Source organism: Lepisosteus platostomus, chromosome 5, assembly GCF_059453375.1.
Source record: "Lepisosteus platostomus isolate fLepPlt1 chromosome 5, fLepPlt1.hap1, whole genome shotgun sequence".
In the NCBI taxonomy this organism is placed as follows: domain Eukaryota; kingdom Metazoa; phylum Chordata; class Actinopteri; order Semionotiformes; family Lepisosteidae; genus Lepisosteus; species Lepisosteus platostomus.
The window spans coordinates 53,382,271-53,396,063 of NC_142615.1; the positions used below are offsets into that span (position 1 = coordinate 53,382,271).

General features: G+C 41.1%; 1 protein-coding gene across 1 annotated transcript in view; it reads right to left on the minus strand.

The window, feature by feature from the left end:
• Nucleotides 1-7,066: 7,066 nt before the first annotated feature.
• Nucleotides 7,067-13,793, minus strand: part of LOC148669290 (uncharacterized) — a 37,371-nt gene continuing 30,644 nt past the window's right edge. Inside the window, exons 5-7 of the mRNA XM_088632432.1 lie at nucleotides 8,170-9,108; nucleotides 7,834-7,917; nucleotides 7,067-7,665 (exon numbers count right to left, since the gene is read on the minus strand). Coding sequence (XP_088488558.1) covers nucleotides 7,196-7,665; nucleotides 7,834-7,917; nucleotides 8,170-9,108 — 1,493 coding nt within the window. The 3' untranslated portion in view covers nucleotides 7,067-7,195. The remainder of the gene's footprint in view (nucleotides 7,666-7,833; nucleotides 7,918-8,169; nucleotides 9,109-13,793) is intronic.

Sequence of the window (13,793 nt, forward strand, 5' to 3'; positions counted from 1 at the left end):
TCCATTGATGAATGAGACAGATTCACAAGGAGATCCTTCACACGATTAAGCGAACACATTACCTTTTCTGTCTGATGTGGAGGCTACATTTGTGTCAGGAGTACTATACGGGTAAGTCGAATACACTTTCAGTGGCTGCATCTGTAGCGCTTCATCTAAGAGGATTGTTAGAGCATAGAGGTGTTCACCCACCCAACTTATTGTTTGATCATCTAAGAGGATTTTTTTACTTTCGCACATGGTTACATTTGCCCACACAACATATAATCTCTGAATGTCCAATGGCTCAATAACCCTGTTTTCCCTTGGGAACCACCAGTGTACAGTCCCGTCCCATTCAAAAATATAACAGATATACTCAATATAGTCAATTAACAAATATACAAAGATATTATGAACAAGAGAACTCTTGTTCATATAGATCCAGGTTTACACAATTAATTTCATGCATACTCGAAGTGCTTGACGTCTTGCTCTGCTGTTTTAAATATACCTCCAAAGCATTTAGTTGTGTTAACTACCAAATTATTTGAACTAATTTAACGTCATATTCAGGAAATTCAGCAGAAAGTCTTCAGACTTGTCATGGCTGTTGAAGAAGCCACCTCTTGAATCTCACCCAGGATTTCTTGAGAGATCATTCAGCGAGCGAGTCCTCCCTCTGGACTCCGCACTAAACTGAAAGCTGCACGAACTCCTTACTGTGTGTCCTGTACTGTTACAGGTGCTCTCGTCTAGATGTGGAGCACAGCGACAAGAAGACCTTGAACTTTTTCCATAAGTGAAGGAAAATTCAAAAGAGCATGAAAAGTATGGATCATATAAAACATCCATGGTACAACTCGAGAAAAAACTGAAGGACTAAACAATGACTTTTGATGATTACAAGAGATTCAAGAAACACAACCGTCCGCACACGGGCTTGAATCCTGAAAGCTTAAGTTAAAAGACAAAGTGAAGGATGCGAACTGTAAACTCTCTTCACGTCTTACAGTTTATGAAATAAAAAAAATTCTTATTTCTTAATAATTTCTTACTGCTGATAGACGATTAGATAGATAGATGCATTTTAACAAAATCACAATTACAAACATTTTGGATTAAACTGTTATTCACACACTCTAACGGAGAGAAACGTTAGCGTCTTCAGGTGTGTGAGTCCACTTCTAAAAAAAATAAAAAATAAAAGTTATATGAAATAAATTGTTGTACGTTTTAGGCTTGCATAGCCTTATGAATATTTCGGTTAAATCTTTTTTTTTCTGTAGTAATTTCAGTTGATATTAATATTAGTCATGATTTACAATTTTTGAACATGGTTCATCTTAAATAATTTTGTAATTAGTTTCAGTTTTGGAAAATCGCACCCAGAAGCTACCAAAACTGGTAATGTTCATATACTGTGTAATGCAATAGCAGTATTTTGGGTGGGAAAGCAAAGAGTATTTCTTGGTATGAATCCCAACACTTCATAAGTGGCGTTCGAGGACTTTTCGCTTCAGATAAAGCTGTCAATACATCATAGATTTTTACTCAATCAATATCAGCAGTGTTATCGCTACCGAACGCTAAATATAGATGCTGGCAATACTTCGTGAGATCTTCGTAAGAAAATCCAAAATACTACAGAAGCAATCAAATGTATACGTTTCTTTTGGATCAAGAAGAGGAGGATAATGATAAAACATGCCTGTCTTTTCTTTTTTCAAGGACAAATGGATTATTGTGGTGTAAAGATGGGTTAAAAACCAAAATCATCTGCTATTGCTGCTGTTTCTTTGATAGTTTCTTCAAATCATTCAACTGATCATCGATATCGAGGAATAATATACAAATTGTGGTTTTCTGTTAAATGTTAATTTTATTGTAATTACATCTTCGTTTTCAGATGTCTTGCATGTATCATATAATAGTCACCGTGCGTCCTCAGCTAAAATGTTTTAAAAAGTACGACAAAAGTACAATATGCTTAACAACATTTATGGTTATGTCTATATTAAAATGAAGGTAAATATACCAAGATATTAAAAAACTATTTTACAGTCCTAACCTCATAATGCTTGTGAAGTTTTCCAATAAATCCGAACTGTAACTTTGAAATATTATTGCTGAGAATGCAAAGAGAGTACAAAGATCAAATTCAATGAGTGAAAACACAAAAGTAGTTAACTAAACTGAGTTTCTTCCCTGAAATGATTTCCTTGCGAAGCACTAAGCAGCCTTGAACAGATCACGGAAATCAAATATACAGATAGGTTCAGAGTGTGCTTTCCAACTTTTGTATAACATTTTCCTTTGATAGGGTGGAGTTGTCTTCACAATCTGGGTTAAATAAAAAGGAGTGACATCAGTGTAAAATAGCTTTCCTTCTTGGGGAACAACGGTTGTGTTCCATATTTCTAATTATTTTGGTTTCAAGATCTCAATTTAGTGTGAAACATAAAAGCACGCTGGATAAATCTGTTACATGTCATTTACAATGGTTTTTCAACTAATAGCCCGTGCAGGGATCAAACCCTAGCTGTTGGTACGAGTTGCATAAGGCTCTGCAACATGCAGATGAGAAACTAATCTCTGCTTCTTCATTATATACACAGTGAGCTATATATACAAGCCTACTGCCCCCTACGGGCTCTGTATTTGATTGTGGTACAAGACTGGTGGAGAAATGAAGTGAGGAGGGTGTGATCATTAAAAGGCTTATAGCGTCCCTGGGAGGGCTCAACCCACCACCCTTTTGGTTAACAACCGAGCCACAAGACTCATTATACAGCTTAACACTTCTCGGTCTCAGTGAAAGTGATACACTCCGTAAAATTTCGGTAGATTAATTTGTTTTTAAAGGAAACTCACCAACTGCGGCTGAGATCTACTGGAGTTTTTTCATTCTGTACTGCGATTTCTGAAGGGTACCCTGTGAAAATACGAGTTTTGACGAGAAGGGATGGACATCATAAGGTCAGCAGACTTGGGGAATTGGACCTTTTGGTGAAGGCTGCGGGCTCAGCAGCAGCAGAACCTGATCAGTATCAATTGACTCCGATATACTTTGAAAACTTAATGTCTGGATTTAGAGACAGCCGTGCTACTGATGCACCATGGGGTCAATGTTTCTGGATCTGTTATTGAGAACAACACCTACACAAGAGCTGTGCAGGAAGAATAAAATGTGTTCTGGGAAAAAGAGACTCTCTTCAGAAGAGCGGTGCTCCTCACAGGAGAGAATGAAATAAAAAATTTAAAAAATCGCGACGCTGTTTTTTCTCCTTTGGGGGATTAAAAGTAGCTGCTTGGTGTGACCTCCTGGTGCAACGGTAGCATGTCTGACTCCAGATCAGAAGGCTGTATGTTCAAATCACTAGGTCAGCTATACGTTTTTCAGGTTCTGCTGGTACTGAACCCGGAATTCTCACCATGCAGTTGAGTTCTATCTGTACACCACATAGATAATCTAAACAAAATAGAGCTGTTCAGGACACACAGTGAGGAGCTCACGCAGCGAATACCCTTGAACACAAAAGAGAAGGCACAGTTCACATCTGCTAAACATCATGTCTGACTTTAGAGACAGCTACATCAGAGAATGAAACAAACCTGAAAGTTAGGGAGTTTCAGGACACTTTTGTTTCATTAAAAAGTGTGTGAAGCCTTTAAATGTAATTTGAAAAAAAAAACGCTATTGGACATTAGCTGGTGCTTTTGTAACGATTTGCTATTTCATGCTGGAAAGAAAAGGAAACAGACCCAATGTAACAATGTAAGAAACAGCAAAACGATTTTGTGTCATCTTCCCCATTCGCACTATTTTTATGTGCCATTTTTTGCTTATTCACGTACTATTTTAATCAAAATAATATTAAGTAAGATCTGTATGTATTCAGATAGTATTATTATTATTTATACTTACTCGTCAAAAGAGGATTGCTGAGATATTTGCGGATAAATACTTCAATCTTCTACAATTGAAAAACGTCTCCAAAATGGTGACCAACGAATACTAGCAATGCATTGTGGTATATAACCAGAAAATATGCTGGGTTAGATATTTTCTCAACGTATGCGTTTATTAATGTTGTCGATATTATGGTTGAAATTAAACATTGATAATACATCGCGTTTATGTGCCCCCCTGATGTGCAATTTTAACGCATGCAGTTAGTAAGGATCGTTCACTGTTGTAAGGTGTTATATATAATGACATTATGGAATAGGATGGGGACAGGCCTGGAGTCACGGGGGGAGGGAGGAGTGTCGCCCTTTCAGTTTTGGGCAAAAGGATTTACTTAACTTAACTTGCGCCTTAAAAAAATAGTTGTACTTTGTAAATGGTCAGACAACACTAATTGACACTAACAGTCGGACTGTTTGATGTGCAGGAGGACTCTCCGTCCAGGAACAGCACATATCAGTGTCGTTAGTGAGTGTCAACATTACGATCCTGTTTGCTCAGGTGGACCGATTCCTTGCAGTAGTTTATCATTATACTTAAAATCATTATATAACTAGGACTAGTTATAGCAGTCTGTGCTTTCTGTTGGGTTTTACAACTATTTTTTCTTAACAATTCAGAACCTCCATTGATGTAGCTGCAAAAATGAATGCTTGTGGTACTTTTCGCTCCAGGCAATCCAAACTGCGAGAGTGACAAAAAATGTGAAATTGAACTTCATGGAAAATACCAGATCGCTAGTCGTTATCTTCTATCATGAAGCACTAATCAATGGCATAGCTGCGAGATTTCATTTGGGTAGCTGCACCATACAGCTCAGTTTCAACCAAAATATCACCCCCCCTCAGAATTTCAGATGCCCCCCTACAGATTTTTCCCTGGGCACCGGCTCTGTTGGGGGACGGGGTGTCCAGGAAATGGTAACTTTTCTTAAGAAAATAAAAATAGAAAATCTATAGGCACTCAAACATTTTTTTTTTCAGGCAAGGGGCAAGACCCCTCCACAAAACCCTTGTATGCAAAGCTGTGTAAATAAATTAATTACTGCGAAAATAATTTACTTCGTACACTATGCAGATTGCCGTATACTCCTAGATGCAGCACAAACAATGTATAAAAAGCCTTTGGCACTGTGTTAGATGTGTTTTTGACGTTATATATATGCATTTATTAATGTCGTCAATTTTACGGTTGCAATTCAACATTGATTATACATCGCGCCAATGTATATATATATATGCATAGCTATATTATCGCTGTGATATATACGTATATTTGACGAATCACTGCCCACTGGGAAGCCAGGGTATCAGCTTGTTACCCTCTCCCACCCCTCTCTGTGTACAGTAGAGCCACCTGTCCTGACTGGAGGAGCTCATCGAGCAGTGTCTGGAGAGAAACCAAGGTATCAGCTTCAACAACGGACCTGGGGAGCTTGTTCCCCCCTCCCACGCCTCTATGTATACAGTAGAGCCTCTTGTCGTGACTGGAGGAGCTCATCCAGCTGTGTCTGGAGAGAAGCCAGGGTATCAGCTTGTTCCCCCCTTCCACCCCTCTCTGTGTACAGTAGATCCTCCTGTCCTGACTGGAGAAGCTCATCCAGCTGTGTCTGGAGAGAAACCAGGGTATCAATTTCAACAACAGGGCTGGGAAGTTTGTTCCCCCCTTTCACCTCTCTCTGTGTAGAGTAGAGCCTCCTGTCCTGACTGGAGAAGCTCATTCATCTGTGTCTATAGAGAAGCCAGGGTATCAGCTTGTTCCCTTCTCCCACCCCTCTCTGTGTACAGTAGATCCTCCTGTCCTGACTGGAGGAGCTCATCCAGGTGTGTCTGGAGAGAAGCCTGGGTATCGGCTTGTTCCCCCCTCTGTGTACAGTAGAGCCACATATCCCAACTGGAGGAGTTCATCCAGCTGTGTCTGGAGAGAAGCCAGGGTATCAGCTTGTTCCCCCCTCCCACCCCTCTCTGTATACAGTAGAGCTTCCTCTCCTGACTGGAGGAGCTTATAGGCATCCTCTCACGAGGCTCCAGTAAATGTAGGTGTTTGTGCATTTACAGGCACAATTATTAATTGTAGCATTCTTTGATGGCTATTAGAAGACCGTCCCAGCGGGATACTCAGCAACACACACACTCGGATACTAATACAAGAGAATACATTTATTAATGCATAAAATGTGCATTTGAACATAACAGATCTTATAGTGAGGGTTAGCAGAATACAAAAGGTATACATTCAATCACGAAGAGTTACAAATACTAAGAGGGACATACATTCAGTATATCATTCATTTAGACCATTTCGTAAATGAACTTGGTTACAACTTCTACACTAAATACTCTAAACCAAGTACATAACTCATAGGAATTAAATTGATATCAACTGGCATTGAGGCAGTGCTGGTTTGACGTGAGAGAAGGAGAAGGAGGGAGAGATTTCTGCTGCGGTGCGCTGCTGATGCTCTCTGAAGACCGGCTAGTTAGTGTTGGCTGAAACTAGCAGAGTTTGCACACAGAAAAGTGACTGCAGATCTGAGCAAGTCACACTCTTTAGACAGGAAGAAGACCGGTTCGTTCCCGATGTAGCGCGAGTCCTGAATACTGATATTCAGCTGTCCACAGTTCCAAAAGTAGTTCACTCGTTGCTCAGGTGAGCGTTCACAGTGGGTTCACGAGGCATGCTCCTGGGCTAACCTCAGGTGGATCCTTTGGTTACACGCTGGCAACCTCCGTTCTCAACTCTTAGAACAAGGAAAAGTCCTGGCACTGGGACAAACTGGCCGTTACGTGACTGTCTGAGCTGAGTCTGAAGATGTCCAGGAGGAGCTGGAGGTTTACCTGGAGGAACTACGGTCGCTCATTGGTTGAAAGATCCATGGGCATTTGAGAATCATTTTGTGACTTACTGCTACAATTAACAATTGTCCCAGGAAATGCACAAAACCCTACAGTTATTGGTGTCTCGTGAGAGGATGATTAACCATGAACTCTGACCTTGGAGTTGTAAACCACTTGGGATGAGACTCTCCTTTGGAATCTGCACCAGAGATGACCATTCATTAGGGTGGCTGATGGGACTCAAATTTGGGAGTTGTTCCTCATCAGAACACTCTATCAGCTAGAAAAACACCTTAAATGTGAACCAAATGGAATGGCCTCTCTGTATCAAGCACCACTTGAGATGAGGGAGAGAGAGACTGGCAAGGGAGCAGCAAACTTAATTTCTGTATTTTAATAAACCTTGCCGCTACAACGGTCTTTCTCCTGAGTGAATGCGCTGGTGGGTTTTTAAGTCACTTGAGCAACTAAAACTCCTCCCACACTGACTACAGCTGAAAGGTCTCTCTCCTGTGTGAATGCGCTGGTGTGATTGTAAGTTGCTTATCTGAATAAAACCCTTCCCACACTGACTGCAGCTGAACGGTCTCTCTCCTGTGTGAATGCGCTGGTGGGTTTTTAAGCTACTTGACCGACTAAAACTCTTCCAACACTGACTGCAGCTGAATGGTCTCTCTCCTGTGTGAATGTGCTGGTGTGATTCTAAGGCGCTTATCTGAATAAAACCCTTCCCACACTGACTGCAGCTGAATGGTTTCTCTCCTGTGTGAATGTGCTGGTGGACTATCAAGTTACTTGACCGACTAAAACTCTTCCCACACTGACTGCAGCTGAACGGTCTCTCTCCTGTGTGAATGCGTTGGTGGGTTTTTAAGTCACCTGACCGAATAAAGCTCTTCCCACACTGACTGCAGCTGAATGGTCTCTCTCCTGTGTGAATGTGCTGGTGTGATTCTAAGGCGCTTATCTGAATAAAACCCTTCCCACACTGACTGCAGCTGAATGGTTTCTCTCCTGTGTGAATGTGCTGGTGGACTATCAAGTTACTTGACCGACTAAAACTCTTCCCACACTGACTGCAGCTGAACGGTCTCTCTCCTGTGTGAATGCGTTGGTGGGTTTTTAAGTCACCTGACCGAATAAAGCTCTTCCCACACTGACTGCAGCTGAACGGTCTCTCTTCTGCGTGAATGCGCTGGTGGGTTTTTAAGTTACTTGATTGACTAAAACTCTTCCCACACTGACTGCAGCTGAATGGTTTCTCTCCTGTGTGAATGCGCAGGTGGGCTATTAAGTTACTTGACTGACTAAAACTCTTCCCACAATGACTACAGCTGAAAGGTCTCTCTCCTGTGTGAAGGTGCTGGTAGGGTTGTGAAATGCTAGACTGACAGAAAGGCTGCTTCTCCCTGTGCCTTAATGGCAGTTTGTCCACTCCATCTGAGCAAGGCCTTGAGTGATTCTTCTTCATCCCCTGATCGTGCTGGGGTCTCTTATTCTGCAAATGCTCCATGGAATGGTCTTGCTCTGTGTGCTGAAACTGAGATTTGTTTTCTCCATAGTGTCCCTCAGTGTGCTGCTCAGCCGTGTGAATCATCTGGGGCTCCTTCTCCAGCTCTCTGAGACTAAAACCATCCAGTTCATTCAGTTGTTCCTCTCTTTGCCCAAGAACAGACATACTCTCTAGTTCATTAAAACTTTCAACAATTTTCTCAGTAACCAGATTATTAAACCTGTGTGTAAAGCATTCAGATACTAAGGGATCATATGATTGTTTTAGACTCTGCAATGACAGTCTTTCGACTTGAACAAAACAAGGCCTAATTATTATCAAGCCCTGTAGGAGCTGCTGTTGCTCCTCCCTGTACTGACTCTCCTCTGTGTGCTGTATCTCAGTACAGTTCTCTTTACCAGGTACATCAGTCTGCTGCTCTGCAGGGTCAATCAACTTGGGATCCATATCCTGCTCTGTAAGATTTAAAGCATCCAGTTCTTCACTGTGCTCTTGTACAGAGACACAGCCCAGTTCATTACAACCTTGTGTAATATTGGTTCTGTCCAGATTATTCATCTTCTCTGTAAAATCATCACATACTAAGAGCCCAGGTGTCTCACTCTCAGGCTCTGTCTTCATCATGGGCACAAAGTCCAGATCCTTGATACTCTGTCTGCTCTCTGTGTGCTGCTCACTAAGTGCCTCTTTCCCTTCTGAGGCAGGGAGCTCTGTCTCCTGCATCAGACTGGAGCCCCATTCCTCCTCACTGTGCTGCTGTTCAAGAGGAGCCCTTTCCCCAGCGTCAGAGAGAACACTGGCCTCTGAGCCTGTAAATACAAGACAAGACAAGACCTTCATAAGAATAAACTTTATTTTATAGTTTCATACCTTTAGAGGTGGCTAATCGAAGCATTTTACAGAATGCCAACAACATAAAATACACAAAATTAGCACGATGAGAATACACAGTTAGAGGAGACAGTAGACAGTAGACAGTGGTACTAAGTACAGTAGGAAGAGAGGGGTACAGAACAGTTAAATAAAGACTCTTCTGAAGAAAAAGGTTTTGAGTCTGGATTTGGAGTTTAGAGAAGGTGACTCTCTGATACCTTGGGGAGAGAATTCCAGAGCTTGGGGCAAAACAGGAGAAGGTCATGTCACCCATAGAGTGTAGACAGACTGGGGGGAAAAATTGTTGAACACAATTAGAAGAGCTATGATTGCAAGGTAGGGAGTAGGGTGATAATATCAGACCAGTATGGAGGTGCCAAGCCAAGACTTGCAGTCTTATAGGTGAGCAGGAGGATTTTTAAGTCGATATGAATCCTGACAGGAAGCCAGTGCATGGACTACAGGATAGGAGTAATGTGAACACTTGCACTAGACCTGGTCAGGATGCTGGCTGCTGAATTTTTGACATACTGAAGTTTGTTCAATGTGGATTTAGAATCCCCAGAGAGTAGAGCGTTACAGTAGTCGATTCAAGATTAGACAACACTTTTCAGCAACAGTTAGTGATAACATAAGGCGTAGTCGAGCAATATTTATGAGGTGAATGAAAGATGTTCTGACAACACGCTGCACATGTGGGTCAAACGTCAAATATCATCCCCAAGTTTTTCAATTTAGACTGAAGCTCAAGTACGAGACCATCTGCAGACAGAGTTATACATTGGTTGTACAAAGTTGATGGGTGGTGCCAATAAGCATGATTTCAGTCTTGTCACAGTTAAATGAAGGACATTTTGAGTCACCCAAGTTTTTATATCAGGGATACAAATAAATAGAATAGAGACAGCCACATCTGCATCAGGTTTGGTATGGATGTATATTTGAGTATCATCAGCATAGTAGTGATAGCTGAGGCCATGTGATCTTAAAAGCTTTAAACTACACACATTCATACAAGTACACTCACAATCAATTTGGGTTGTTTAAACATAGCGGAATAAGTGGGTATAAGGGCATGTTCTGATTTATCTTAATCAGAAACCTAACTACCATGTAAAAATTAAGACTTCTGTAATAATATCACTATTACATTACATTTACATTAACACTCCACTGAGAGAGAGAGGGGGGGTTAATACAGACACATTGACTGGACACTACAGCACATTAACAATGCACCGAAACAGAGGTTAATACAGTCATGCTGACTGGACACTAGAGCACATTAACACTGCACTGAGAGAGAGGGGTTAATACACACACACTGACTGGACACTCCAGTATATGAACACTGCACTGAAAGAGAGGGGTTCATACAGACACACTGACTGGGCACTCCAGTACATTAACACTGCAATCAGAGAAAGGGGTTAATACACACACACACTGACTGGACACTCCAGTGCATTAACACTGCACTGAAAGAGGGGTTAATACAGACACACTGACTGACTGGACACTACAGTGCATTAACACTGCACTGAAAGAGGGGTTATACAGACACACTGACTGACTGGACACTACAGTGCATTAACACTGTACTGAGAGAGAGGGGTTATTACAGACACACTGACTGGACACTCCAGTACATTAACACTGCACTGAGAGAGGGATTAATACAGACACACTGACTGGACATAACAGTAAATTAACACTGTACTGAGAGAGAGAGGTGAATACAGACACATTGATTGACTGGACACTACAGTACATGAACACTAGACTGAGACATACAGACATGGTCAAACTGTAACTTAGAGCATCTTACCACTGCACTGAGAGAGGAGTTAATACAGACACTGACTGGACACTACAGGACATAAAGTCTGCACTGAGAGAGAAGGGTGAAGACAGACACATTGACTGCACAATACAGTACATTAACACTGCATTGAGAGAGGGCTTAACACAGGCACTGCGACTGGACAATACAGCACATTAACACTGCAATCAGAGAAAGGGACACACACTGACTGCACATTAGATTACTTTAAAACTGCACAAAGAAAGGCTGGTTATTACAGACACACTGACTGGACACTCCAGTACATTAACACTGCACTGAGAGAGGGATTAATACAGACACATTGACTGCACAATACAGTACATTAACACTGCACAGAGAGAGGGGTTAATAGACACACACTGACTGCACATTACATTACTTTAAAACTGCACAGAGAGAGGCTGGTTAATACAGACACTGACTGGACACTGCAGGACATAAAGACTGCACTGAGAGAGAGGGGTGAATACAGACACAGAGACTGGAGACTACAGCACATTAACACTGCACTGAAAGAGGAGTTAATACAGACTGACTGTACACTATAGGACATTAATACTGCAATCAAAGAAATGGGTTAATACAGACACATTGACTGCACACAACAGGTCATTAACACTGCACTGAGTGAGAGGTTGTTACAGACACTTTCTGGACACTACAGTACATTAACACTGCATTGAGAAAGAGAGGGGTTAATATAGACACACTGGATTAATATTCAAGAGGACTCAATACAGACACAGACCCTGGACGACAGTAATACTTAAACCAATTAAAAAATGTTTATATACACAATCATTAGTATACTTATAAAAATTTAGACCAATACAACTTAAATACAATATTTATAAATGTTCATGTGGATAGCTGTGTCAGCATGTATAGGCTGCAAAGGAACAAGAAACAGGTTTATTCTATGCTGAAAAAAAGAAGAGAGAAAAAACACGGCTCCACGGCCGAAACGTTGTGTTTTTGTCAGCATGGAATAAACCTATTACTTGTTCATTTATAAATGTTGTTTCATAATGACGTTGGAATACAAATTGATTCAGTGGAACAATTGTTGAATGTGAACGAGGTGTTTTCAGCACTGTAACCGGACAAAACAGTTCAGTTTCCAGTAAAGAATCCCGTTGCTACATCACACAAGTCTTTCCCACTTCACTCTGCATCTCTGCACTATGTTCTCACCAGTGAGGAAATAGTTTGTTAGATAACAAGAATGACAGTTTGATAGTTTGTTAGATAACAAGAATGTTAACTCTTGTGAGATGTTTTCTTTAAAATAAAATAAAAAATCTCACCATTGAGTTAGTTATAGACACTGTTCTTTAACACACTCTGACTTCATACAAGTCACCAAACTGACACTGGGGTAAAGTTAGCTTGAAGTTCGAAAACGATTTTGGCACGCCTGTAGCGCTTTCACGAAATCTCTTAGAGTTACAAAAACACTTACTTTGTGTATAAAATACATTGTGGATGCTTTCTCAGCCTTTACTTTTTCGTTTTTAAGACATTTTTTTGACCAAGCACGAATATTCTTTTGTCCATATCTCTGCAATGGAAGCACATGTGGTGTGTAAAACACTTGGTTTCAGCAGTGTGGCTGTTGTATTTGAAATGCTATTGAGCCATGAAGACGACCCACCTGTCCCAGTGTGTTACCTGTAGTGTTATCTTCAGAAAATCCTAAAAAATATAAAGAAAGGTTCCACAACCCAAAACAAAGCTGGAAAAAGTCAGAGGACCTGCTTAGTGTGCAAAACACTTGCAGCATTGTGGGTGCTGTGGTTTAAATGCTATTGGTTTGTGAACAGAATACCCCTATCCCAGTGCATTGTGCCATATTAAATAAAAGCATGAGAAAAAGAGATTCAGAATGCAAAGCTGTGTCAGTGTTCTGTGTAAAAAGTCGGTTTGAACATCATGGCAGCTGTTTTTAATAAGCTGCTGAGAAAAGAATATTTTAATCTTCCTGTTGTCAGTAGTATTGTGAATATAGTTGACCCTTACCTGAATGAAAACAGGATGTAAAGGAAGGGTTTCAGAAATCAAACAAAGCTTTATTCCCGTGCTTACAGTCTGGGTAATCGGAGACTGCACTGTTCTGCTTCCTATGGTCATATACGGGTTTTTCGCACGAAGCCGTATTGAACAGTATTTCTCGCGTTGTGAACGTGGGCACACAGCGGTCCCCCGGGTTCCAGTTCGTACGTAATTACGCATCAATGAAAAACCGGAGTTTTAAAAAAAGATAATTAGCTCACTGATAGTTTGATGTAAAGGCTGTGGAAATATCCACGAGTCGTGGTCTTTAAAATGCTTTTGGTTTGAAGGCGTTCTGTGCTTCCATTGCGAAGATATTGACAAAAGAATATTCGTGATTGGTCCAAAAAATGTCATAAAAACGAAAACGTAAAGGCTGAGAAAGCAACCACAATGTATTTTATACACAAAACAAACATTCTCGCAACTCTAAGAGGTTTCGTGAAAGCGCTACAGGCGTGCCAAAATCGTTTTCGAACTTCGAGATAACTTTACCCCGGTCACACTGACCTGACAGCTCCAGTTTCGTGTCCATTTCTTCTTTTATTCCTGCAGTCACTTCACAAGGAAGCGTCTGGGTACCCTGATCTGTCTGTCCCTGATCTCCTCCTGCTCCCGACTCCTTCTCCCACAGCTGCAATCTCCACTTCAGGCTCTCGTTTTCCTTCTTCAGCTGCGCCATTTCACTCCCGACACTGTCCTTCACACACTGTGTGATTTTAA